At 46.8% G+C, this 25,529-nt stretch overlaps 1 protein-coding gene across 1 annotated transcript; it reads left to right on the top strand.

Moving 5' to 3' along the window:
- The first annotated feature begins 1,395 nt into the window (after nt 1-1,395).
- LOC119446360 (EMI domain-containing protein 1-like) lies at nt 1,396-24,574 on the top strand. Its single transcript, XM_037710773.2, has 11 exons — nt 1,396-1,523; nt 12,226-12,408; nt 12,841-12,957; nt 16,130-16,230; nt 16,524-16,585; nt 17,103-17,182; nt 17,530-17,630; nt 20,160-20,264; nt 21,983-22,026; nt 22,799-22,892; nt 23,183-24,574. The coding sequence occupies exons 2-11, from the start codon at nt 12,308-12,310 to the stop codon at nt 23,422-23,424; spliced, it is 1,047 nt and encodes a 348-aa protein (XP_037566701.2). The 5' UTR covers nt 1,396-1,523; nt 12,226-12,307; the 3' UTR covers nt 23,425-24,574.
- The last annotated feature ends 955 nt before the right edge of the window (nt 24,575-25,529 follow it).

Here is a 25,529-nt window from a genome sequence, read left to right on the forward strand (position 1 = left end):
GTTCGGGACCCTGGCTCTTCTTTGGTTAACAAATACTCGCGAGCTAAAATTAAATTACGGGGTTTTACGTGCCAGAACCACGATCTGATTATCAGGCACACCGTAGGGGGGTGGGGACTCCGTAATAATTTGGACCACCTGGGGTTTTTTGACGTGCCCAAATATCTAAGTACACGGGTGTTTTCGCATTTCGCCCCCTTCGAAATGCGGCCGCCGGGGCCGGGATTTGATCCAGCGACCTCGTGTTGAGCAGCCCAACACCATAGCCACTAAGCAACCACGGCGGGTAATTACTCACGAGTACTGGAAGATGAATACCACGTATCCACCGCGGGCACTTACGATCCCAAATATCGAATTGTCTGTAAAAGGAATAATTAAAAGGACGACATGTTCAAGGTCTCTGCCCAAAACGTGAGCCAATGAGCCTAAAGAAGCTGCCGGGACCGTGGGTAACAAACAGCCATAAAAAAAAAACGTGCACACTTAAAGAGCTGTTGGAGGTCACAGATGTTGCAGAGAGATACTGAGTTACGCCTGGCAAAAACATTTACTGCACACGTATGCACATTGTATTTATGTGTACTGTATGTATTTTAACCTCTGTATCTGTGTTGTATTGTAGTGTTTACAACTGGGGCGTTTGTAACATTCGTAGTGGTTAATTTTACTGCGCACTTTTATCGTTTGTGTCATTTGTGTATTTGTACTGTATCTGTGATGTGCCTGACACTTAACATGAGACACCTTATAGTGCGTCACTTTATAATGTACTTCTACAACCACTTCCGACTGCCGTCATATCGTCTTGCCGTCACCATCGTCGTAGTTTTCCTCGCGTTAGACGGATACGTTTTGCGGGCACGGCTCGTCAGAGAGACTACAGTCGAACCCGGATACATCAAACCCACGTATAACGAATTATCATGTATAACGAACAGCAGTAAAAATCCATTTGAAAATTTTTTCTATAAGGTTTTTTATATACATATCGAATTACCTATATATAAAACTTTGTCGTGATCCCCTTCAGATTCGATATACCCGGGTTCTACTGTATATGAAACGACCAGGACGTATGTAGTGAGACAGAGAAGCAGACGGCGTTTGTGGAGCTTCCGGCTTTTCTCTTCTGATATTACTATAGGGAGAGGTCGTCTGCTGCGGGAACGTAGCAGACGGCGAAGTGAGTGAGAAGCCCGTCTGGTACGATGAAAGTGACAAGGGCTTCAGCTTCCGAGAGCACATCGGCGACGCCTTCAAGGTTCCGGCGGCCACGGATGACTCGTCGCGGTCTCTGCACAGCGTCACACGAGGAACACGTGTCGTCTGCGATGACGGCGAATTAAAACTGGGTCGCCTCTTCGCTGCTCGCTCTGGCCTTCCATCGTCGTGACGGCTGCGGCGGCAGCTGACGTCGGCGTCTCGCGCCCGAGCTGCCACCCTTTCACGTTTCGCCGAGACGACGTATGTACTTGGGAAGCACCGTATCAGGAACTGCTACCCCCGGGGCTGCAGCAAAGGTTAGGAACGCAAGTTTGCACTTTTGAGAAAAGTCACCGAACACTTTTTTTTTTACCTCGCTTTCAGTTGATGCTATATATGTACGTTGTAACGATTAACGGAGCGCTATTTATTGTGATTTCATTTGTCTCCCTAATAATGTTAATCTGTAGCTATTCGTAAGAGAAAAATGTCGGTCGTGATGTTCGAGGTATCATTATCGAATGCTACGGGCCAATGGCATGCGTAATTAAAGAAACGCTAGGTAATGAAATTATATATATATATATATATATATATATATATATATATATATATATATATATATATATATATATAAGTCTGTGTGTGTGTGTGTGTGTGTGTGTGTGCGTGCGTGCGTGCGTGCGTGCGTGCGTGCGTGCGTGCGTGCGTGCGTGCGTGAATTGTTCGCTTGTATTTATTTCTGTTTAATATTTCGCCCTAATCACCTGGGTCAGACATTTTCCCTAGGCTAATATTTCCAGATCTCATTAGTGTCTTTCTTACCTGTCTCGGACAAATACGACACATAAGACAAGAGAACAGGACGAGTGTCACTAACAACTGACTTGATTATGGTAAATGTACTCATCTTGTTGTCTGGCCTAACCTGTTGTCTACAGTTGCGCCATATGTTCCGAGGTGAACCACTGCCAACTATAGACCAGCAACATGACCACTCATTCGAACTTCGAGCGCGAACCACGGCGCCCTGGGGACGTCACTGTGACGTCATGGATTTCAGAGTATGTTCGTCTGTTTGCGAGGTCGCTTTCGCCCACAGAACGCTTCAAAACTCGCCGGGCCCACTATTGCTGTGTTCTTGCTCCTTTAGAATGCAACGCAATCATTGTTTGGCGGCACAGCTGTTATCTGTTCCGGAGCAGGCGCTATCAAAATCTATGACGTCACAGCGGGAACTTCAAGGTAACGCGGCGCGCCAGCGCATAGCAATAAAAGTCTCGGCACAGGAACAATCACGAGAAAGCGTTACCGATACATGGGTCAACTTTGATTTCAGTTATTCAAGTACACGTGAAACGAATAAATGCTCTCATTAGACGACCAAGCACTCAGCCCATTTGAATGAAATTTGTCGCGTTTATGACAAGACACCTGAATTATACGCACAGCATGAAGAAGAATTCGGATTTATGGACTCGTAGCTTTGACAAGAGAGCAACCGCAGGAAAGGCTGGAAGGTTGACCAGATGCACTTCCGGTTTGCTACCCTGCCGTTGGGGGGAGGATATAGGGAAGAAGAGAGAGGAGGGAGAGAGAGAGGGCAGTCTCGATCACATTTGAAGAAGCGCACCGGCTCTATAAACGGTCGCCATGACCTGTCGATTTGAGATAGGTTTTACGAGAATTGCCGAATATCAGCGAGCTCGGGAAAAAAAATGGAGCACGATGTTTATGAATTCTTAACTATGCACCAAAAGCAAATATTGCAGTTCAGTAAAGTTGAATGTGTAGAGTTTACAGCCTGTAGAGTTTACAGGATAAATTTCCAACGCTTTTCGAAGGTTTCGCAAAAGTCCTACTCAAAAGTCCTACTCACTGATTAGTGACATATTTAAGAGCGCTTTATGATACAATCTATTTTTTTATTCTGTTTTATGTGGCTCAGTAGATGCAGTTTACAAAAATGTGATAACGTTTTTTCTTTCTTTTGGTAAGCTTGCGCAGCGCTTAAAATTTTAAAAATATGTTTGCTGTTTTCGGCAATGTCTCTAGCAGAAATGATGGCGTACGTAAGAAAAATCCACTTCCTATAGCTTTCAGTTTTATTCATTTTATTTTAAATAGAACATACGGCACCAAGTGCAGTGCACTTCCTGCCGAGATTAAATATTCATCCTTTCTCGCATACTTAAATATGAGCTCCCGAGATAAAGCTGCCTCTCGATATTGGCACGGAACAGCCGCCCCAGCGTGCCTGCCCGCTTGATGTAGCAACGGTCATCAGGGCTGATCGATCCTTCGCGTTGAAGCGCCGCAGAGCTGCCGTTCGAGCCGTGTTTCGAAGACCGTCGCGCCCTGGTCTGGACCTCATCCGGGTTTGCTGACAAGTAGCCGGCGGTTACGTTTCTTTTCCGAGCCTTATTGTTTCGTTGTTATCCCTTCGCTTAAAAGTAGTGGTTATTGATAAAGAGATGTCTATCTCATCTCCGGGCCAGAGGGATACCCTCTTGTCTGCTTTCATTCCGCCTTAGGATCTACCGGTGGAATTGTTTCTTCGCAGCGGTATCAGTAGCGTTCCGGTGGCTTTAGTATATACCGACCAATGGAGGAGTTATCTGTATGAAGAACCCCAAGGCAATTCAGTTAGAACTCCGGACAGTCTCGTCGCACTTCCAGGAAATAACCGAGATCCGACAGTTTGGACATGGGGGGATCCTCTGCTGTTCACCAGACCAGGCCTGGATACAGGATGTGCTGAAATGCACTAACGTTTCTACGCAGCCGGGGAGCTCCTTCATCTCTCCTCGCCTAGCTTGCGGCAAAGGCCTATAGTCCGCGGTGTGGACATCTTAAGCCCATCAGAAATCCTAGAGATATTTTCTGCTGCAGGTGTAGTTTCCGTGTACCGCTGTACCAGGCTTGTAGACAGTAAGAGGGTCCCTGCAGAAACGATCATAGCAGGGACGGTTCGGCCATCAGAGATAAAAGCATGGCCACTAATCTACAGAGTTGGACCCTTAGCTCCACGACCACTACAATGTCTCAAGTGCTGGCGCGCGGTACGGACACAGCACTACTGGCTGTCGATCAAATGCTCGATTCCGGTTATGCGGTTAAGGCCACATTGCCAACGATTGCGCGTCTCAGGCTCAGGCATGCTGTTTATGCAATGCAAGTCATGCCGCCGATTACTTCAACTGCCCTGCAAGGTCGAAAGAGATCCAGGGGATCGAAATAATTGAGAGGAGGCGGTGCTCTCTTCGAGAAGCTCTTGCAGAAGTTCGATGCAGGACCCACGGTTATGCGGGTGTAACGGCTCGTCAGTCACTCGGCATGGACTCGTCAATGTCCCATACAATCACAACAGTGATAGAAAAAGCGATGGAAAAAGCATTAGAAAAGATTCTACTAAACCTATCCGACTCTTTGGCTACAGTAATATCCGCGCATTTGTCTGGTATGTCGCAGACATTAACAAACAGTGTACGAAATTCGGCCGCCTTATTTACGAAGTCACCTGAGTGTCAGACAGATGATCCTCTAACAGAGTGGATTTAGCACGACTTTCGACTTCACATCAGGTTGATCATGAATGCAATTCTGATTCAGATTCTCTAGGCAATCGAGATGTGGATATGGACACTCGAGTTCCTAAACGCACAAGATCGGCTAACAACAAACTGCCTAATTCTCCTAACTCTAAAACAAAAAAGTGTACGAAAGAATCACTTACGAGTACTGACTTTCTGAAAGACAGTTTTTCTGGATAAATCAGTTGCGGCTGCTTGTCTACCGTCAACATAGGGTGCCTCAGAATACTCCAGTGGAACTGCATGCCGACCAATATTTTCTGCAGCTACCGATTTATTATATTTATTCTCCCAAAATTCTCCAGACGTTATATTATTACAAGAAACCCATTTGTCCGCTGATCAAAACTTTCATTTAAACAACTAGAAATGTTTTCGATTGGATAGCCCCTCCCGAGCTGGTGGATTAGCTTTTTTTTTTTCATTTCGTCTAAATTCTGTAATAAAGCAAAAATTTCATATCATACTCTGTCATCCGAATGTGAAATCTTAATATTAGAAATAACAATTCCTGGTTGCACACCGATCTCTATAATTAACTCCTACTTTCCCACTGGGGTGTAAGACGTACGCTCACTTGATATCCCAGTGGCCTGTTGCAAAAAGAACATATATTGTTTGCCGGGTGACTTCAACTCGCATCATGGACCACGGGGGCTTCCTCACTGAATCATTTGGAAAACGTTTATGGGATTGGACCAATGTTAACAATTTTACATGTTTAAATGCTAAAGTTGGTCACTTTTGTGCGTTCGCAGTTGCAATCTGTCAGAATGAAAAGGGCAAGTTTATCCCGCGTGATTAACTGATTACCGAAAGCTTCGTTTCGCACTGATTCCAAGATGTGCGTCAGATATGCCTAATTCTCTGTGGGTATCTCACACGAGTGATAGACAGGTCTCAATCAATCAATCAATCAACCAATCAATCAATCGATCGATCGATCAATCAATCAATCGATCAATCAATGAATCAATCAAATTGTTTATTAATTCACAAAAAGGTTTTGCAGATAGAGGTATACAGAAGGAGGTCCCATAGTAAAAACTGAATTGGGACCTCCTGCCGCTGTGTGTCCAGACGTGGTTTCAATGCCCAGTCTTCAAGGAGCCGTGAACAGAACCTGTACACGCCCAGTTGTTGCGGAAACAACGCGGTGGAGCGTTTGCGGATGAAACATAACGAACAGAAGAGACATTAAAAAAAAACATGTTTTAAGGATTCTCGCTTCTTAACAGCGTATCAATTATTTCCATGTATCTGCCATTTAATGCGCAGTGCACCATGGCTGTATTGATATAGTTAGGCTTAACGTGTCGTAAGAATGAATTTCCTTGTCGGGCTCAGCTACCTCCCAGCCTTTTCTCCTCCCAAAGTTTTGATATAAGCTACGCTCGAACGTAGGATATACGTATAGTCTTACACTCCCCCGAATTTTAAAGCGAAGCTTTATATGACTAGCCGAATGGAAAGCCGTCTGTCCGTCGCCTGTCCGCAGAAAATTATCATCATCGGCATTGGCTCGAGCGTCGTCGCCTTCTTCCGCAGCTAGCTTGTTGGCGCCCCTAGGGTTGTGCTCGTGCTCGTGCTCGGCACGCGCTCGTGACACTGCTCCCGCGTTCGTCGTCGTCGTCGTCTTCCACAGCTGGCTGCGTTGCTGCTCATAATTAGAATTTCACTGCTCTTCTGTCGTCGTAACGGGGAGGCCACGTTTACGGGCGTATGAGCTATTGCTTAAGGGGGTATGGGCCATTAATTGTCTTACGTAAAACGGACAGATTTAATTTTGAAGCAATTTAATTTCGAAGAATCGCAAGCGTCAATGGGGCGGGCGAATGGTTTGCTAACCACGGCGCCGAGCAAACTCGAAACATCGAACGCAAGCGACAACGGCGGACTGCGGCCATATCAGTGACGTCAGTGCGGCTATATCAGTGACGTCAGGCCGTCAGTGACGTCGTTCTCTCCGTTCTAGCCGAACATGTGCGTAACCTCATAATTGAGAAATACTTTAATGAATCGTCGGAATTGACCCAGTGATAAACACCGGGGCCGCACGTTTCAGCTTCACTGGTTAACCACCTTCACGGAGTAGAAGGGCCGACGAACTTTTTTCTTACGTTGCCTTTAGGTAACCTTGCACGACTAGCGATGCTAACTTTCGCCCTCTTAATGACGCAGGTTAATACTTTTGCCATTGGTCGTGCGTGCCTCCATGCGCACCTGCGTTCTTGTGTGTGTACTCGTGTATGTTTCTTGGAGCTTTTTGGTTTCCTTCGCTTGGCTTTCCCTCTTGGTTTATCCAGCGCTTAAAAAGCTTCAGGGATGATGGCTTAATTTTTGTCGAAGATATGCTGCGGATGGATGCTCCCTGGCTGAAAGTACAGACGCAAGTGCGTGTGGAGGAAGGGGAGGGAGCGGTGTTTTTAAGACATTTTTTTAAGCAAGTGTATTTTTTTTTTCGAAAGCTTGCCCTTAGGCATAATACAAAGCATATCAGAAAGTGCTTATGCTGTTCCCTGATAATCTGAGTTCGCTTTATGAGTTTAATGTTCACTCCATGTAAGTGTTTATAGCACGAAGAAGAATAAAAAGAAAGTATACAGTGAGATAGGAACTCGCCCTTTTTCCACGCGCTCTCCTTTTTCATTATTATTTATTTATTTACGTAATGTCATTTTTGGCGAAGCATTTTTGTCGATGTCTACCCCGTTTTCCGCAACGGGTATGTAGCCGTATCCGCGCGTTTTCGTGGGCCGATCCCGAAGATAATGCAGTCGAAAAAAATGTGGGCGGAAATGCCATTGCCCCCACCGGGTGTATGTTCTACTGGGTATGTTTACGTGGTTGTCCTTAGGTGTGTGTGGCACTTGGTGTGTGCCCTGGGGTCTAATCGGCATGTGCCGCTGTTCAATGACCGTCTTTGACGTCAACTTGGCTCACTGCAAGTGTGAAAACATTACACAACGTCACACCTCGTAAGAAAAATCGCATTACGTGAATTACGATGATGATGATGATAAGTGGTTCTTGAGGGAAAGGGAAAGGTTGAAGATAGCGCCAACCTTTCCCTTTCCCTCAAGAACCACTTATCATCATCATCATCGTAATTCACGTAATGCGATTTTTCTTGCAAATGAAAGTCGACGTTGCTATTTTTCTTCGGCTCTCAAAAGAGCGCGTACTTGTCAAATATGAACTTCAACAGTCGCGTTTGTGCTCTTTAAGGGCTTTGCATGGGAGATATTAAGCTAAGAGGCTTTCGTTGCTACTGAAGCGGTTCCCGAAGACTGTTCTGTTTTTCTCGTTTATCCGACAATGACGAAGTATCTGTCAGAAATCTATAATGATTACCAGATCGACTACAGTGGTTGTGAGCGATAACACGTAGGCTTGCGCGTGTATTATTCGGCTCCAATGGCGATATGACGCGAACTGCTAGGTAAATGGGGTCGAACCCCTGATGTTCGAAACGTACGCATGCTTCTCTGATGCCGACGCCAACTACAGTCGAGCACCTCTACAACGAAGGAATAACTCTGTCTGAGTTCCTGTGTGAGCTGTGCGGTCCCCGACCTTTACAACGAAGTCACCTTTATAACGAAGGATTTCGGATGCCCCAACATTCAGACAGACAGACAAGAAACTTTATTTTGTCCTAAGGGACTACTTTGTCGTAATCGCGGGCCGCACCTGCACCGGGGGCGGAAGACCGCGATCTTCAGCCCTTTCGCAGGCCCTTTGGACAGCCCGAAGCTGGACTTGAAGGTCGTCGCTCTTGACGGCTTCTTCCCAGTCTTCTTGCCTGTTGAAAGGCGAGTGGTGCAATGCAGGACATTGCCACAGAATGTGATTAAAGGTGGACCTTTCCTCGCCGCAGTCGGGGCAGCGGGGATCCACACCCGGAGCGTAGTGGCTCAGTGAGACGGAAATGAGCCCGTCTGCAGCATTCTCAACACCGAGGCCTGGGGTCTGCCGAGCTTCGGGTGAGGAGCCGGGAACTGCCTGCGTCCCAGCTGGTAGTGAGCCGTGATGTCGTGGAAAGTAAGCAGCGGGTCCGTGGTCTGGTCGATCCCCTGCGAAACCGGCTCCCTCAGACCGGCGTGGTTGACGAGACCTCGCGCCTGGTCGTGGAACAGCTCATTGGGGTTGATCGAGCCGGGAGAGACGTTCCGGCCCATGTGAGCCGGGAACCAAGTGATGACGTGACGGACCGTGCCTGGCTTGCGGGTCCTAAGCACCGCCGCAGCCTCGGCTGAGACCAAACCGGCGAGAAAGGCCTTCGCCGCCGACCTGGAGTCCGTGAAGATCTGGGTGCGCCCAGGATCGCATAGAGCCAGCGCCACTGCGACTTGCTCTGCGACGGACGCCGTCGAGTGTTAGATGGACGCTGCATTCAGGATTTTGCCCTGGGGATCAACCACCGTGGCCGCGTACGAGTTTGATCTGGGATACTGCGCCGCGTCGACAAAGGACGCGAGCTCTGGTTTCTGCAGGGCAGTCTTGATGAGTGCTCGGGCCCTGGCTGCGCGCCTGGCCTCGTTGTGTTGTGGGTGAACGTTCCTCGGGAATGTGGAGACTCGAAAGGCGTCCCTTTCTTCCTGGTGGAGGGGGACGGCGCACGACTCCGCGGCCATGGCGGTGAGGCCCGCCATCTCGAGTATTCGGCGGCCGGACTTGCTGGCAGACAGGCGAACGATCTGTGCCGTTTTCTGTGCTTCTACGATTTCGCTCAGGGTGTTGTGGACCCCGAGCTGCATCAGCTTATCCGTGCTGGTCGTCACAGGGATACTGAGCACTCGCTTAATGCTCTTCCTGATGAGTGCGTCAATCTTGTTCTCCTCAGCCCGCGACCAGTTTAGTGCGGATGCGCGGAAGCGAGCGCCCTCTGGAAGGTGTTGCAAGGAACAGATCAGACTAAGACAGACGGCAGCTGGAAAAAGGGGTTTCTGTTTGAGTTTCCGTGTAACGTAATTATGTTTTCTCGTATATTCAAATTACAATCCAACGCTATCACGTCTGTGGATTGTGTGTAAGTCGTATTTAACAAATTTTCTGACGCCATTTTACTTTGAGAAATTTATTTAGTGCAGCAACGCCTATGCGCCACGCGGAGGGCCTGCGTGGTTCAGTATGCGTGGTTCGGGATGATTTTTCTCACATGGACAACGTGACAATGTACGCCGCCGACCCCGACACCGGATTTTCTGCGATACGGGGTCCTTAACGCTCTCGCGTTAAAACAGCTATTCCTATACTGTGAGGGTAGGCTCGGTAAGATACGCAATAAAACTGAGAGATGGGTGGTGTAGTCGCCTTGAAGTTCTCGCACCATTTCGTTGGACGTCTTAACTTTTGGCAGCATATAGTCTATTGCATATTAATAAAGATGAACAACCTTGTATTTTGAAGACTAAACTTGGCCAGCTTCAAGAACTTGCTGCAACACAAGCACCCCCAAAGTGAAAAAAAAGATATGCAGTGACATTCTTTCTAGTAATCTCGTTGATTGCTAGAAAGTGAAAGAAAATTTCGTTGGTCGAAACTAATTTATAATCTCTGTTTAGAGTATTTTCAACGGCAGTCGTTGTGCGGTGCATGCAAGGGACTGTATGACCACCAGGTCTGATGTTTAGATTATATTGTGCAACTCCGCATGGAGGACAAACCAACGCATTTATCCGTGATATCGGAAGCTAGCAGGCGCATATCCTCCCGAGATCCCAACACAACTATGTGATATAATCGCACTTCAAGGTGGTTTTTATTGTGTACTAGCTGTTATGTTATGAACTTGGAAAACATTCTTTTAGAATTTAAATACCATGGTTAGATGTCAAAAGCTGCGTCTCCATGTACGCGAATAACTATGGCATCTCCTCATGTTTGCTATATGGTAAAAAACCGCATTTCATTGCTTAAACGCCAAGATGAATATGAAACTACGTGTAGTACATTGCCGTGTTGCTACCGCGTCCGGTATTTTCAAGCAATCTCAGTGATTTCGAAACACACCTAAAGTTTGATTTCGGACGTCTGGGACGACACATAGGTCTCGATCATTTGAGTGTCAAATTCCTCGAGCTCAGATGACAAGAATATTGGCACGTAGTAGTGACAGTGAAGAAAACAGTCGTAAAACTGTGTATGACGAAACTGATTGTTTATTGGGCGAACCTGTGCCCACAAAAGCAAGCTACACTCAAAGCACAACGATAGCGGCGAACACAGTCGGCGATCGTCGAAAATCTGATCAGCGGCGAAACGCGTCGGCTTTTATACATGAGTCATCGAAGGATCAGAATAATCCCTGTACCCGCGTGTCTTCCAGAAAGTTCTAGAAAGTTCGCGTCGCTCATTCAATCAGATTACATGAGCGTCGGTGACAAGAGACAACGGATAGAAGCATCGACAACGTTAGAGAAACTGCCGATACATGCAGACGCGTCTTGTGCCTAGCGATAACGTTTAACATTTGCTAGCCGTTGAAAAGCGGTCACCGGTTAAAGATAAACATGTATACGTGTCAATATGAGTAAACCACTTCTTTACAGTTTACACATGCACCGTACTTTATACCCAGATGAATATTTTGCCCAATCACTTGCGAGTGAATTTATAAAAAAAAAACGTAGAAGGCAATGTGCGATGTATTGTACAAGGGGTCTTAGGAGGATATGCGCCTCTCATGAACGTTAAGCAACGAGGCATGTTTAACGCTGACATCAGCTAAAACAGCTTCGGTGACAATTTGACAGTTTGCCAATGGACGGGTGCATCGACGCAGTTCTTAAAAATTGCGAAACAGTTAGCGCGTAGCTTAAAACACACCTGTCGTGGGTGGGCTTCGCATATGGCGCGATTACTGAGCTGAACATTAAGCGATACGAAATTCGTAGCATTTACAAGCGAAGGAAGGTATATGTGCTCGCTTTTAGAACTTTCCGAACGCATCACCAGGGCGGCGCCACTAAACTTTCGTTATGTAAATAAGAGCACGGCGAACAGGGTGGCCGTGCTTCATTACGATCGCTCCCACTCGAAGCTGTGAGCACCGGCAAACCTTCTCGCAACGTTCTCGCATCACAATTTCACAGCTGAGACGTCACGAACGCTATATGTCAGGCCGTCACGCAATTTCGTTGCGCACCTTAAGCCGAGGGTGTGACGGACCTCGGCGACCAAGCAGCGTTCGGCCACTTTTTTCCGACGCAAGCCTCATTTTTTCACGTGTCATGTGCGTTTTCTTTATTTTTTTTTATCTCCGGTTTGATACGGAGCTAAACGCGCCAGTCAAAATGTGTCGTTCGACGCGAACCTTTCGTCACGCCATGAAAGAACGTCACATCGCACGAACACGAAGGAACCGAAGTTCCAGGTCGAACTGGCAAACCTTATTTTGTTTGCGCGATAACGCGCTTCTCAGAACAAGGCGCAGGTTTCTGCGTGATCGCCAGAGGAAATCTTCGCACGACGACAAGGGTAGAGCGCCCGCTGCCGGAGACGCCATGGCCTTCATCCAGACGACGCTGCTACTCCTGCTGGCTTGGCTCGCGACAGCGACTTCACGGCTACCTGCATCCGAGAAAGTGCTCCTGCAGCGAAAGGGGTTAGTTGTCCGCCATCTGTAACGCTGTTCTTGTGTGAATGCGACGATACGAAGCACTCGATTTGTCTAAAAACCTGTACTGGCAACGGATTTCCACAGCCGCTGCTATAAGTGACGTGTCTGGTACAGCACGTTTGTCGTCTGTAAGGACGTTCCCAGACGGTTACACTTGATGCAGACGACGTGGAAAAGCAAGATCTGTCGTCTGGCATCCCGAATAGGAACAGATCATGCAGAATGGCTGTAATATACGCATTTCCTACGGAATAATGTTTCGTGCATGACGTACAAAGAGACGTGGTGAGTTTACTTCTGAGGAGAAATGTAGAAAATACGTGCATCTCTTACTCGAGGTCCGACGCACGTTGATCGATAGACTTGGGAGAGCGGTCGCGCGAGATCTCGAACCGAACTGTGTTGTTGTTTGCGCAGGAATCTTTGCGCGTACCGCGTGATCCAAAACGTGACCTGCCGGGAACGGAACGGCACCGAGGTCGTGCAGCTCAGGACCAGACCCGAGTGCCTGACCGGCGACTGCAGCGTATACACGTAAGTGGCACGCGCGGCTGTGACGTCATGTGCTAGCCGCTTCTTCGTCGTCGAATGCGTGGGCAGCGCCCATTGTTATCAGACTCGAGATAATTTTATCAGCGTACGAGCGATTGCATGCTGTTTTTTTTTCTTCTTTTAAATTCACAGATTGCATGCGGCGACGGAAATGCGCATGCGCCGTAAGAACTAACGTGACTTTTTCTGTAGCTGCCTGACCTGTGTCATTACAAATGATTACAAATATTAGCTGCGCAAGAGATGGGGCACAAAGTCAAGAAAGAAATCCTTGTTCCATTTCTACTCGCCCGTCCAGGGCGACGTAGTAACAGCTGTTTATTCGGTCTTCGTCGCAAACGTTGCAAATTCTCAATGAGTCGGCAATCGTGATTTCATCATCATCATCATCATCAGCCCATATTTTATGTCCACTGCAGGACGAAGGCCTCTCCCTGCGATCTCCAATTACCTCTGTCATGCGCTAGCTGATTCCAACTTGCGCCTGAAAATTTTCTAACTTCATCACCCCACCTAATTTTCTGCCGTCCTCGACTTCGCTTCCCTTCTCTTGGTATCCATTCTGTAACTCTAATGGTCCACCGGTTATCCATCCTACGCATTACATGGCCTGCCCAGCTCTATTTTTTCCTCTTAATGTCAACTAGAATATCGGCTATCCCCGTTTGCTCTCTGATCCACGCCGCTCTCTTCCTGTCTCTTAGCGTTAGGCCTAACATTTTTTTCGTCCCATCGCTCCTTGTGCGGTCCTTAACTTCTCGAGCTTCTTTATTAACTTCCAAGGTTCTGCCCCATATGTTAGCGCCGGTAGAAAGCAATAATTGTACAAACTTTTTTTTTTTTTTTTTGAACGACAGTGGTAAGCTCCCAGTCAGGATTTGGCGATGCCTGCCGTATGCATTCCAACCCAATTTTATTCTTTTCTAAATCTCCTTCTCCTGATCAGGCTCCCCTGTGAGTAAGTGACCAAGATAAACGTACTCCTTTACAGACTCTAGAGGCTCACTGGCCATTCTGAATTATTGCTTCCTTGCCAGGCTATTGAACATTACCTTTGTTTTCTGCATATTAATCTTCAACCCCACTCTTACACTTTCTCGGTTAAATTCCTCAATCATTTGTTGTAATTCGTCTCCATTGTTGTTGAACAGGACAATGCGTTGACATGACGTCTGCAAACCGAAGGTTGCTGAGATATTCGCCGTTGATCCTCACTCCTAAGCATTCCCAGTCTAAGAGCTTGAATACTTCTAAGCATGCAGTGAATAGCATTGGATAGATTGTGTTTCATTGCCTGACCCCTTTCTTGATAATCGTGATTTACCCATCTGATAACACTATCGTTGCACTGAGTGTCGTGCAGCTGCAGCGGAATAAGATTAGCTCAAGTGACAGATGACAGGAGCAAAGAAATTGCTGTACGAGACGATCTTGCTCCAATGCACACTGGTATCTAAAGTGAATCTAATGGGGATGCTCGCGGGCGTAAGCAACAGTGATTTTGACGTCACCTCTTTCGTCACGCCAGCCTTGGCAACGGAAATTTCGTGCCAGGTAGCATGACGTCATCGTAGGCCTGCGCTATCTATGTGGTGTTGGCCTGGCAATCTTGTTTTAGGCGTGCTAGAGACCAACAGCGTCGCGTGCGGCAGTTTATCTGATGAGTTGATCGGTCATTCGTGCTAATCTTTTTTCCGCTGCAGCTGTACAAGTATAGGAGCGCCGCCCGTACAGTCATGACTTTTTTAAGGTGATGGCTGGAGCGCCGACCAAGATAAAACCCCCTATATATAAAAAGTAGCGCCATCCACTTCCCTCCTCCTCCGTTCCACTATCGCGCTCGGCGCGACCAGCGCGATCGAGGCGCGATATCGACAGTGGCGCCGCCTGCGTCGGGCCTGCCGTGGCAGACGACAGCTAACACGCTACCAGAGGAAATCCGAGGAAAACTTCGATCGCGCCCTGCGGAGACGTTTTTGAGGCGCGATTTTGCTTCGTCAGTCAGTAACTGGTCTTAATAATGCCGTTTTGGAAGTAGCAACGCGACGATGCGAGACGGCGCAAATATCAAGTGTGCAGCAAGCGTTTGCGCACGCCGGATGGTAAACGAGAAAAAGCCTTTTGCCCTCGCCTTGTCGGTTGCGGCAACTTAAGGCGCAGCAGCATGCCATCACAACGAAGTTCTTGTCCCTAACACGTTTGATCCGTTTGTGCGTACAGCACTTTCGTCGCACAGGCCCGAGAATGGCAGTCGGAGCGCGCCGGAAAGAAAAAAATATACAAAAGCGCAACGCGTGCTTCCACGTGACACGGATTGGCCAATGGGGGAGCGGAGGAGGCTGGGGCGACAGGCGGCGGCAAGGAGGAAACGCCGGGGTGAGCGTGGTGGCGGCAAGATCTAAGAATGGCGCTACTTTTTATATTTGGGGCTTTAGACCAAGATTTATTTCAACGGCCCCTGGCGGATTCCATCCAGCGACGCAGGGTCGTGATTAAGCTACCTTCAGTTGTTTCATTTCCGTCATATCACTCCCAGGAGAAGGACAAGAAGCCCCTTCTAATCTACTCTTTCTTCGTCTTTGTATGAAACCGGCAGTACTGCCGATAAATATATAATAAATACATACCCGCCTTGGTGCCATAGTGACTGGCGTTGCGCTTCTAAGCCCGAGGCCGCGGTATCACATCGCGGCCGCGGCGGCCGCATTTCGATGGAGACGAAATGCAATTACACCCGTGTCGCGTGCCTTGGGTGCACGTAAAAAAACCTCCGCTGGTCAAAATTAACCCGGAGTCCCCCACTACGACGTGCCTCATGATCATATCGTGGTTATTTGTATATCTATTTGTTTTTCGGAGGAGTCAAGTACACCCGGCGCTTCTATGTATTCAACACTCGGTTTGCAAATTGCCAGTGGCAGCCCCCATGAGCGCCAACTAGAGGGAAAAACTACCGAACGCTCAAATGAGGAAAAACTAATTTTAAGCGGTTATTCTTTAATGACGCGCGACTTCAATTGAACCTGACAGTTCCTTGCCGTCAGGACGGTATTCACTATATGCAGAACATTGGGAACGCGGTCAGTAGCTGCACTTACATCCTCTCTCTCTTTGTTCGATGGCATACACGAATAAGGTCTCTGCATGCACGCAGCGTTCCGGTTAGACGACCCGTCTACGTGACCCGAGTGCGGATGCAGCAGAAAGTCATCTGGAGCTGCTGTCCCGAGTATTCCGGTCCGGCGTGCACCCCAGGTATTCTCGTTTCAGCGGCAGCCTCTGAACTCATTTGCCTGTATACGTGCGACTGGTACACTGCCAAACAAGACGACCGGTTGTTGCCGCGGTGAAGTCCTGTTCCCTTGCCCAAAAGGAGGGCAGGGCTTCGGGCTGAGGATTCTGTTGTTCGGCCACTGCTGATATACCGCTATAGGTTTTTGCGCATTTCCTACAGCCTCCCATGATAAGACTGCTATTTGCATTGGCGCGTGTGAATTGCTCGAAAGTTATAATTCTCAAGTGACATCCTATTTGCGGTTTCGCCGCAGCATTGCAGGTTCCAGCCCAGGCTCCGAAGATAGGAGCAGGGGAACACAAGCGCAGCCTTCACGTGAGCATAACCTTGTAATCTATCTATCTATCTATCTATCTATCTATCTATCTATCTATCTATCTATCTATCTATCTATCTATCTATCTATCTATCTATCTATCTATCTATCTATCTATCTATCTATCTATCTATCTATCTATCTATCTATCTATCTATCTATCTGTCAATCATTCTATCTATCTATCTATCTATCTATCTATCTATCTATCTATCTCTATCTATCTATCTATCTATCTATCTCTATCTATCTATCTATCTATCTATCTATCTATCTATTCTTTCAGTTCTGTATTCTTTGTTCTGCCATTGTTGGTTACATCGCTTAGTGCTATGTGCTATACTATCTATCTATCTATCTATCTATCTATCTATCTATCTATCTATCTATCTATCTATCTATCTATCTATCTATCTATCTATCTATCTATCTATCTATCTATCATTCTATCTATCTATCTATCTATCTATCTATCTATCTGTGATGATTTGCAACTATTGGAGATGGGCGTGGCAGGTTCCCGGAACCCCAAGGACGTGGCCCCCACCACGTGACCAGCCACCTTCGACTGTGCCCTGCAACTGCGGCGGTGCCAGGTGAGCCTTCTGGACCGAGAACAGTGTTCAATCAATCAATCAATCAGTCAGGCAATGCTTCCTCTCTGCTTAAATGTGGGTGCCGATGAACTCTAGTGGTTTAAACAGTGAATTACAGGCGGGTGAGCCTCTGTAAAATATTTTGCGGAAACGCGCTTTCACAAGCTTTGATGTTGATGGTATTTGGTCCTTTGGTATTTTTACTTGGACCGCGCCAAGCGTGTGACAGTATTGAGTCTCTGTATGTGGTACGTTGTACGTTGCGCGCAGCATTTTTTTTTTTTTTTTTTTAGCTGTCAAACTGTGACGTTGTAGAGGTGACTGGTGCCACCTACTGTACTCTTTAGGGCTACTTCCGGAGCTCCGGGACGGACTTCCGGCGCGTCTACCCCTGGACCACCTGGTCCACCTGGTGCGGTAGGTCCGAAGGGACCACCAGGACCACCCGGTGAGTGGCCTGGTGTGTGTGTTCTTATACGGGGTGATCATTTTCAAGGATTACGCAATTTTTTAAAAAATCGCTTGTTGCATATAACATCATTCTAGTCGTTTAGCTAGATTGTTCAGAGAGGCGGGAACTGCTTGCACGAAAAGTCGAAACACATATTCAGATAATTAACTAAAATTCACTAATTAACTTACACAATTACTTATGCACATATTGCAATTTACTAATTGTAGCCGGTGAAATTTTCAGGCGTATCAACTTGGAAGGAATTTCCAGAATGACACCAGTTTGGAGATGTGCGCCATCACACTCGCCGTAAAAATGCACTATTGGTCCGCTCATTGCTTTTACCGAAACCTTCTTTCATGCATTGAAGCGCAAACGTCATTGGTACGCCAATGTATTTTGTCGCCAACTTCGGGAAATATTAACTGGAAACTGGTGTCATCCTCGAAATCCATTTCAAATGGATGCGTCTTGATAAACTCACCAGCTACAATTTGTAAATTGCAATATGTGTCGTCAAGTAAATACTTAACACCTAAATTAGTTCATTTTTGTTAGCTGAAAATGTGTTTAGATTGCTTGTAATGTCCGCCTCATAGAATAACCCAGCTCAACGATAGGAATTATGCTGCCTGCCACAGGCGATCTTTAAAAACTCCGTAAAACTTGAAAATTAACACCCTGTATATATAATCTGTTATTAAAGCTTAATATAATATAGTATATTTCTAACTATGTAATCGATTTCGATTGCTTGCGAAACGTGCGCGAACACGCCGTTGATTTCTCAAGAGGGCCATTTGTATGACCTGATTTTCTTATTAGCGGGGCATTCGCAAGTAATTATTCCTGCAATGAAGTAGGGAATTTTGTAAGTGTCCACCTAGTGGGGACTATCCATTTCGGCTGCTGCTTAAGTGCTGATTGGCTGATTGGCGCCCTAGCTAGCCAACCCCAGCCCGCCATATTCTCGCTGGTACCGCTGCAGCCAATCAGTGGCAGCCGAAGTGAACAGACCCCTGGTTGAGACTTATATAGTATTCGCTTACAGTGTGCTGAATCTTGGTCATATGATGATGATGATGATTTATTGGCGTCGCCTTTGAAACAGGGCGGCGACAAATAGTCACCTAGCCTGCTTGATTTAATCAGGTGTACTATACATGTTCTTTATTCAGCATTTTTGTATACTTCTCATTAATCCTTTTCTCGTCTTTTTTTCAAAAATTTACCGAATCACCGTCATCGTGCGCGCTCCCTAGCGGCCATAATGTGAAACCACTGCGAAAGGACGAATGTTAAGGTAACTAAGACTGCAGCTACCATTGTCAAACCTCTACGGACTACGAAGGAGTTTTTTTTTCTTAATTAATGCACAATTGCGCAGGTTCCTGGACAACATTTTACGCACATCGAAAGTGGCCTTAAATATGCTATCAGCTGTAAAAACATAAGTATATACAGATATATATTAGGAGATATGTCAGTTGTTCTTTTTTTTTTCGATATGTACCGTAACTTTTATTATTCAGGAGACATGCGTACCATATAATGAAACATTTATCAGCCACGTCCAGCAACCGAAGCTTATAGCCGATAACCTCTGCTTCCCCTGAGCATGTGCCGCAATGTATTTGGGGAGTGTCGTCTTACAAGCATATAGTTGAGACGTGCACTGACCTTGGCAGACGGGAATGCTTTATTTCCGCGAACCATTAGGGATCCTGCTGGTGTTTCGGTGTTCAGAGAAGGATCTTATTTGGTGGCTTTAAGTAAAGGGGAAATACACATGCAAGTCTGCAACAAGTCGTGTTTCCTAAAGGGCCGGGGTAGCGCGAGAGCCTAGATGAGATTTTGCGCCTTCTACTCTTATTTCTGCGGGGACACTGATTTCACGGACGAAGAGTGGAACGTCTGCTTGGCCAAGGAAAAAAGAAAAGAAAGAGAGATTCAGGCACAGCGATTGCCGTATTATACAGGAGGACAGGTCCTGGCACCTGCCTTATCAGTCTTAAAACCTTAAAAACACGAAGGGTGTTTTTATGTATGCATTTATTCAAAACACCACACAGGCCCTAATATTGGGCATTGGGTATTTGAGTTGTTTCAGTGCGCGGAAAGTCTTTCTTTTTTCAGATACAAGACACGCGCATTATGCTTCAATATTGGCACCTACAAATTTTCGTATAATTTACGGCACCCTTGACTTGTAAAATAGACGTTATCTACATTATGCGCAGAGGCGAAGTGCCGAAAAGAAACTGCGAGCTTCTGTTTACTCGATATTGCCGCCATTGCCTTTCTTGCTCGCTGCATTTAGCGGGCTATGGGCGAAACTGGAAGCCGTCCAGGGCCTATATGTTTGTAAACAATGAAAGGGTTCAATCTTACTGAGCGGTTGAATTGAAGCCGGGAGTGCGCAAAGCGGGTGAATTACACTCCCTGTACGCTTCGCTCTCGGTATAACAACGTAGACAGGCACCCTTCTGCAGCGCATGCGCTGATCGACCATGTGCTGTGCAGGTGTTCCCGGAAGAGACGGTCCTCCAGGACCGGCGGGTACTCCCGGCCCCACCGGACCTCCCGGACCGCCCGGGCCTCCAGGTGGACCTTCCGTAGGCGGTCACGGTTAGTAAGAGTCGATTGGAGGTGTGGTGGCAGACAAAGCAGGGCGACCACAAACAACGGAGGCGCACAAAAACAAAAAAATTGCCCAGCTTGCACTAATGCTAAAGAGGTAGCGGAGCTGATGGGCACCTAGCTAGTCCTGGCTTTTGGGCTAGGCCAAGCACTACCAAGTCATCCCCAGCATTTTCCGGAATTTATTAATTATTGGTCGATTATCGATTAGCTATTGATCGGCTATTGCAAGGTATTGGCCACGTATTTGGGGCTAGACTAAGCACTACCAAGTCGCCCCCACCATTTCCCGGAATTTATTGATTATTTGTCGATTATCGACTAGCTATTGATTGGCTATCGATTGGCTATCGATTGGCTATCGCAAGGTATTGGCTACGTATTTGGGCTAAGCTAAGCACTACCAAGCATTTCCCGGAATTTATTGATTATTTGTCGATTATCGATTAGCTACTTATTGGCTATCGATCGGCTGTCGATGACTGACTAAGCTTAAGTAGCCCCAACCATGCTTAGCTAGACTTAGCCAGGCTCAGCTTCGCTAGTTCACAGGGGTATGTGCCATTGCGCTTGGACCCTTTCCGCACTATCGCCAGGATCGGCCCACATTTTTTGTGGACGACACGCGGACTAACGTTCGGCTTAAGTAGCTCCATTGCTAATTACAATTCCCAGTAATGGTTCAAAAAAGGTTGATGCTGGGAATTCTTTGTATCCGTGTGTTTTCTTTAAAAATACACGTAGGGCATTAGGCGAGATAATAACAAGAGCTTGGTGGCGCACCTCACCCCCCCATTTCAAAGGGGACGCTCATAGCATCCATCCATCCATGGTAGCAATTTGCAGCTTACGGCTATCCACTTCATCCAGCGACTGTGTTGTCCGTGTATGTGTAGATGCACATGTCCGTGAACATGCCTGGGTCATGCGCGTCTGCTTGGCTGCTCGGGTTCTCAAACTGTCCGTGTCCGCAGGTTTGTCTGTCTGCCTCTCTGCGCCCCATTGTTTTATTTCTGTGTTGATGTGTTTGTTATTTGGCATCATTAAGGTAAAGAAAAACAAACCTCGTCACCTGCTACTCTAGTGCGAAGCTCGCGCGAGTGGTACCGATAAACAGGCGTGCCTGTACTAGCTGGGAACTATGTCCAAACGTGAGCAAGCAGATAGCTGAGCAAGCGGGACCTGAAGTGTTTTGAGGCATTGCTCAACGGGCCGTAAAATGACGATCCCAATACTTAGCTACACAGCATTTAAAAAGCGGGGGTCTTAAAACGTTGGGTCCCACCACAGGTGGAGCCTACTAAGTGGTTCATTTGGAAAGGAAGGGGTTGGCGCTATCTTCTGCAGCCGACCCCTTCCAGGAAGTTACGCCGACAATATAGCGTCTCCTCACCGCGCGTACGCTGAGCCCGAATTTTGATGTTTGGAACAATGTAGCGGCTTCAATTAAATGCTGAGAACGATGTATCTATATGCTATATAAACCTTCCATCGCCGAACTCAAAACAACTGAATGGCGCATTGAACTTTCGCTTTGCTTGGTAAGGCGTCTCTTGCTTTCTTTCGCCACGCAAAATGACGACGCGTGCGACAGTCGCGATATAAGTCAGCCGAAGGCCAGCGTGTCTTTGGCAGAAAATGTCTTTCTGGGCGCTCAAGGTTGGGCCAGGGTGTAATTGTATGCGCTATTTTGTGTTCGTACGCAGCTGAAGCAGACCCCAGGGACTTCATCAGTCACCGCAGTGCTATGGTAAGCCTTCATCTCTTCACCCCAAATGTTTTACTGTTTCGCATCGGGTTTCAATCGGAGAAGTTTCTACAACGCTCTTAAATAGCTTACAAATATACCAACTCAATTTCTTGCTTTCGATAAAGGAATTGTAACGGGGCGCAATCAAACCCGCGTTCGATGTGCATAATGCAGGCTGTCATGATTTTGTGCATTATTTGGTAGGCTTTAGACTGTTTGTAATATCCCACCCAGCACATCCAACGCTTGTAAGACTGGGACCAAATCCAACGCTCTTATTCGGCAGCGAATAGACAGAGCCCGCGGTAGAAGATGACGCCTACGATCACGATGATTACATATACAATGAAATAGATGAACATCAAGAGTGTTTCCAATATTGCAGTTTACTGAGTACCGGATGCGCAGCAACAACGCATTTAGCGCCATGTAGTGACGCTTCTTCATAAACAACGTGTTAGTAACGTCGTTGCGTTGCGCCAGTGTTCTAGCAGAAGGGCCAAAAAATAATAAAGGTAATCCACTTTGCTTTAGTAAATGTTGTTGCTGACGCCTTTGCGCAGACGTATATAGGCGGAACATCATCGTTGTACTTACAGTTCTTTGTGTTCTTGTTGAAATTAGCATTTGCAAGATGGCGCCGTCACTCTTGATGTGCACGGCTGTAAACTGTATAATGGGTCCATGGTCAGGCTAAAGCTATCCGCTGGGCAAACACCGTGTGTTGACGGTGGCGCACGACTTATTGCGATTGGTGTGGAATGCTTTTCAGAGCGTGGTGGAGACGGTGTCCAAGTTGGCGAGCGACCTCTCCGACCTGGACGAACGTGTGGACAAGCTTGAACGAGCCCTGAGAAGACTCACAGGTAACAGCGTCACACCGCTTAAGCAACACGACGCGGACACGTATATATGCTTTACTATAACACCTTCTAAAGGATACAATCGTTCATTATCGCCGCCTTCTATGAGCCTCGCTCGGAGTAATGCGACAAGTCAAACGAGATTCCGCGGGCGAACAAGGGAAGGCAGAGGCTTGCGCTGTTTTCTCTTAAGAATATTTAGTTCAGTGAACGTACTCATTCGAAATGTCTCGCGTCGTCGATAGATAATTCCGTTCAACGAACTCATCCACATCTCTGTCCCGCGTTCTCAGATTTAGATGCAGGTCCTCTGGGGATCGGCAACGACGACCTGGGACCGGTGTTTACGGAGCCGTTCGACGGCCACACGTTTGGCCAGCCAGCTCCGACAAGACCGCCCGTCGCCTACGAGGACATCGGTTACGATGCCGACGTCCCCGACCTACCAGCGACTATGGTGCCCTCTGGTGCACCTACTAGTCCTGACGCTGCAAAAGACACCTCGAGGACTAGACCGACAACTACGCGAGATTGAGGCAAGCACTGACAGACAGATGGATGTAAGCACCAGCAGCCGACACAATCCAAAAGAAACAGACGAAAAAAAAAAAAAAAGGAAGGATGGACGGACGTACCCAATATGGCGTAGGCTAACAGACGCCGTTAAACGCACACGATCGCATCTGCAACTTCCGGGAGTAACTAACAGACGTTTGTTGAAACCATCGTATTTGACTTTAAGCGTATACTGTTCGCTGAGACACGAGCAATTCCGTAAGCGTTAGCTTTTTTTTCGCGTTCACCCTGAGCGCCATGATCGGTGTGCTTGAAAAACTCTACAGGCTGCTTCGCATTCGGCGATTGAGTGTATTTTGGACTGATTGCAATCTGCAATCTGGACTGATTGCAACATGGCTTACAAGTTGTGGCCGTCCCTCATTTGCTAAACGCCGCAGTCAGTATAAGCTAACTTGCTTATAGTGCAGAGACAATTGTTGCAAAAAAATGATAAAATTAATGTTGTTCGGGTGACTCGATGCATTGCGCCTCGTAGTTTCAGTAAAAATATCTTTATTTATAAACGCGACAATTGATAGGAATCTTTGAGCAACATGGAACGGAAACGTTGAATTCCTCGCGTTGCTCTTATCATATGATTCTTTTTTTTTTTTTCATCGTTGTCTGTAATTCCCTGAGATCGAAGTGATAGGGCATTGTGTCAGAAAGGGGCTTCATCAATCAGAAATTATCTTTGTAACTTACAAATTATCTGCCAACACTCATTCAAACCATGATCCACGAGCAATCACAACGACGTCAACGTTCAAAAGATGCACGATATCGGCGTGAGACAGCGGCTTCGCTTGATAAAGATGTGCAGTAAAAGTTTACTAACACGTTGCGTCATATAGACGGTAAAATGTCCCTCAGCGGTCAGTGCAGACGAAGTGAGGTTAACTTCTCTGTAAACACAGAGGCAAACGCAGAAAAGAGATCTGCGTTCTAAATAACACATAATGCTAAAGAATTTTCGGAGCTTGCTTGCAAAGCGCGCAAGCCAGAACAATTGTGTGACGCGTGTGTTTTGATGCACAAAACAGACGTGCAAACGACAACGCTTATGTGTACAGTACTAAATCACGATTAACAAAAAGAAATAAAATAAACTGGAAAGAACAAACTAACGTCCGTGTCCATCGCCTCTGTCTCTTCCACGGTGCCGTATTAGAACGCAAAATAAAGCGTTTAATACGGGTGTCACACGGCGCGCTTTCGATCGCGATCGAGCCGGATCGTGATCGAATTTTTCGATCACGATTGGCTCCTTTGCGCAAGCTACGGGAGGGAGCCAATCGCGGTCGAGAATTTCGATCCGGATCGGGCTCGATCCCGATCGAAAGCGGCCGTGTGACACTGGTTTGAAGACGCAGTTTGATGCATGCAACAAGAAAGGTGAACGAAAGAAGTCCGATGATAGATGTAGATAAATAATTTATTTTCAAAAGTCAAAATTGTAAAACATTTGTACGTATACGGTATAAATACATATTCGCAACAAGTAACGAAGGTTTTGCTTGCTGCAACGTAGAAAAAATACGTATGTTCGGTACATTATCTTGGTTAATTCCACGTATGTACACATCCGGTTTTACGCCTGCTCGCGTATTAATACGTATATTGCCTATTGCACGTAACAAAATGTGTGCGTACGCTTTATGAAAAGCCACTTGAACGTTAAAAACACTTGTTTGCTCATGTAACCTTACGAGTGAGCGCACAGCTTTCGAGTGCTTATATAAGAACATGTCAAAGGTAAGCGCCATGAATAGGACGTTGCTCACGCAATTCGTGCCCACTGATCTTAGTATATATTATTCTGTTGCATCCCAAAGGCGCGTCACACTATGAGAGCACTGTACACGGCTGAACAAACGAAGCAGTCACACGTCTCTCAATATTGGCATTCGCAGTACGAGCTGCTTAAACAAGCAAAGCTGCTTTAAGGCTTTTGAAACGCGTTTGAAAACGTTTTGTGACGATAAAGCGTCACAGAAACGTCCAAAGAGAGGCACATGGAGATATGATGCTTGCATATCATAACGAGCCTTAAACGCGGATACCGAAACTGGAACTTAATTC

Source organism: Dermacentor silvarum, chromosome 3 (assembly GCF_013339745.2).
Source record: "Dermacentor silvarum isolate Dsil-2018 chromosome 3, BIME_Dsil_1.4, whole genome shotgun sequence".
Taxonomy (NCBI): Eukaryota; Metazoa; Arthropoda; class Arachnida; order Ixodida; family Ixodidae; genus Dermacentor; species Dermacentor silvarum.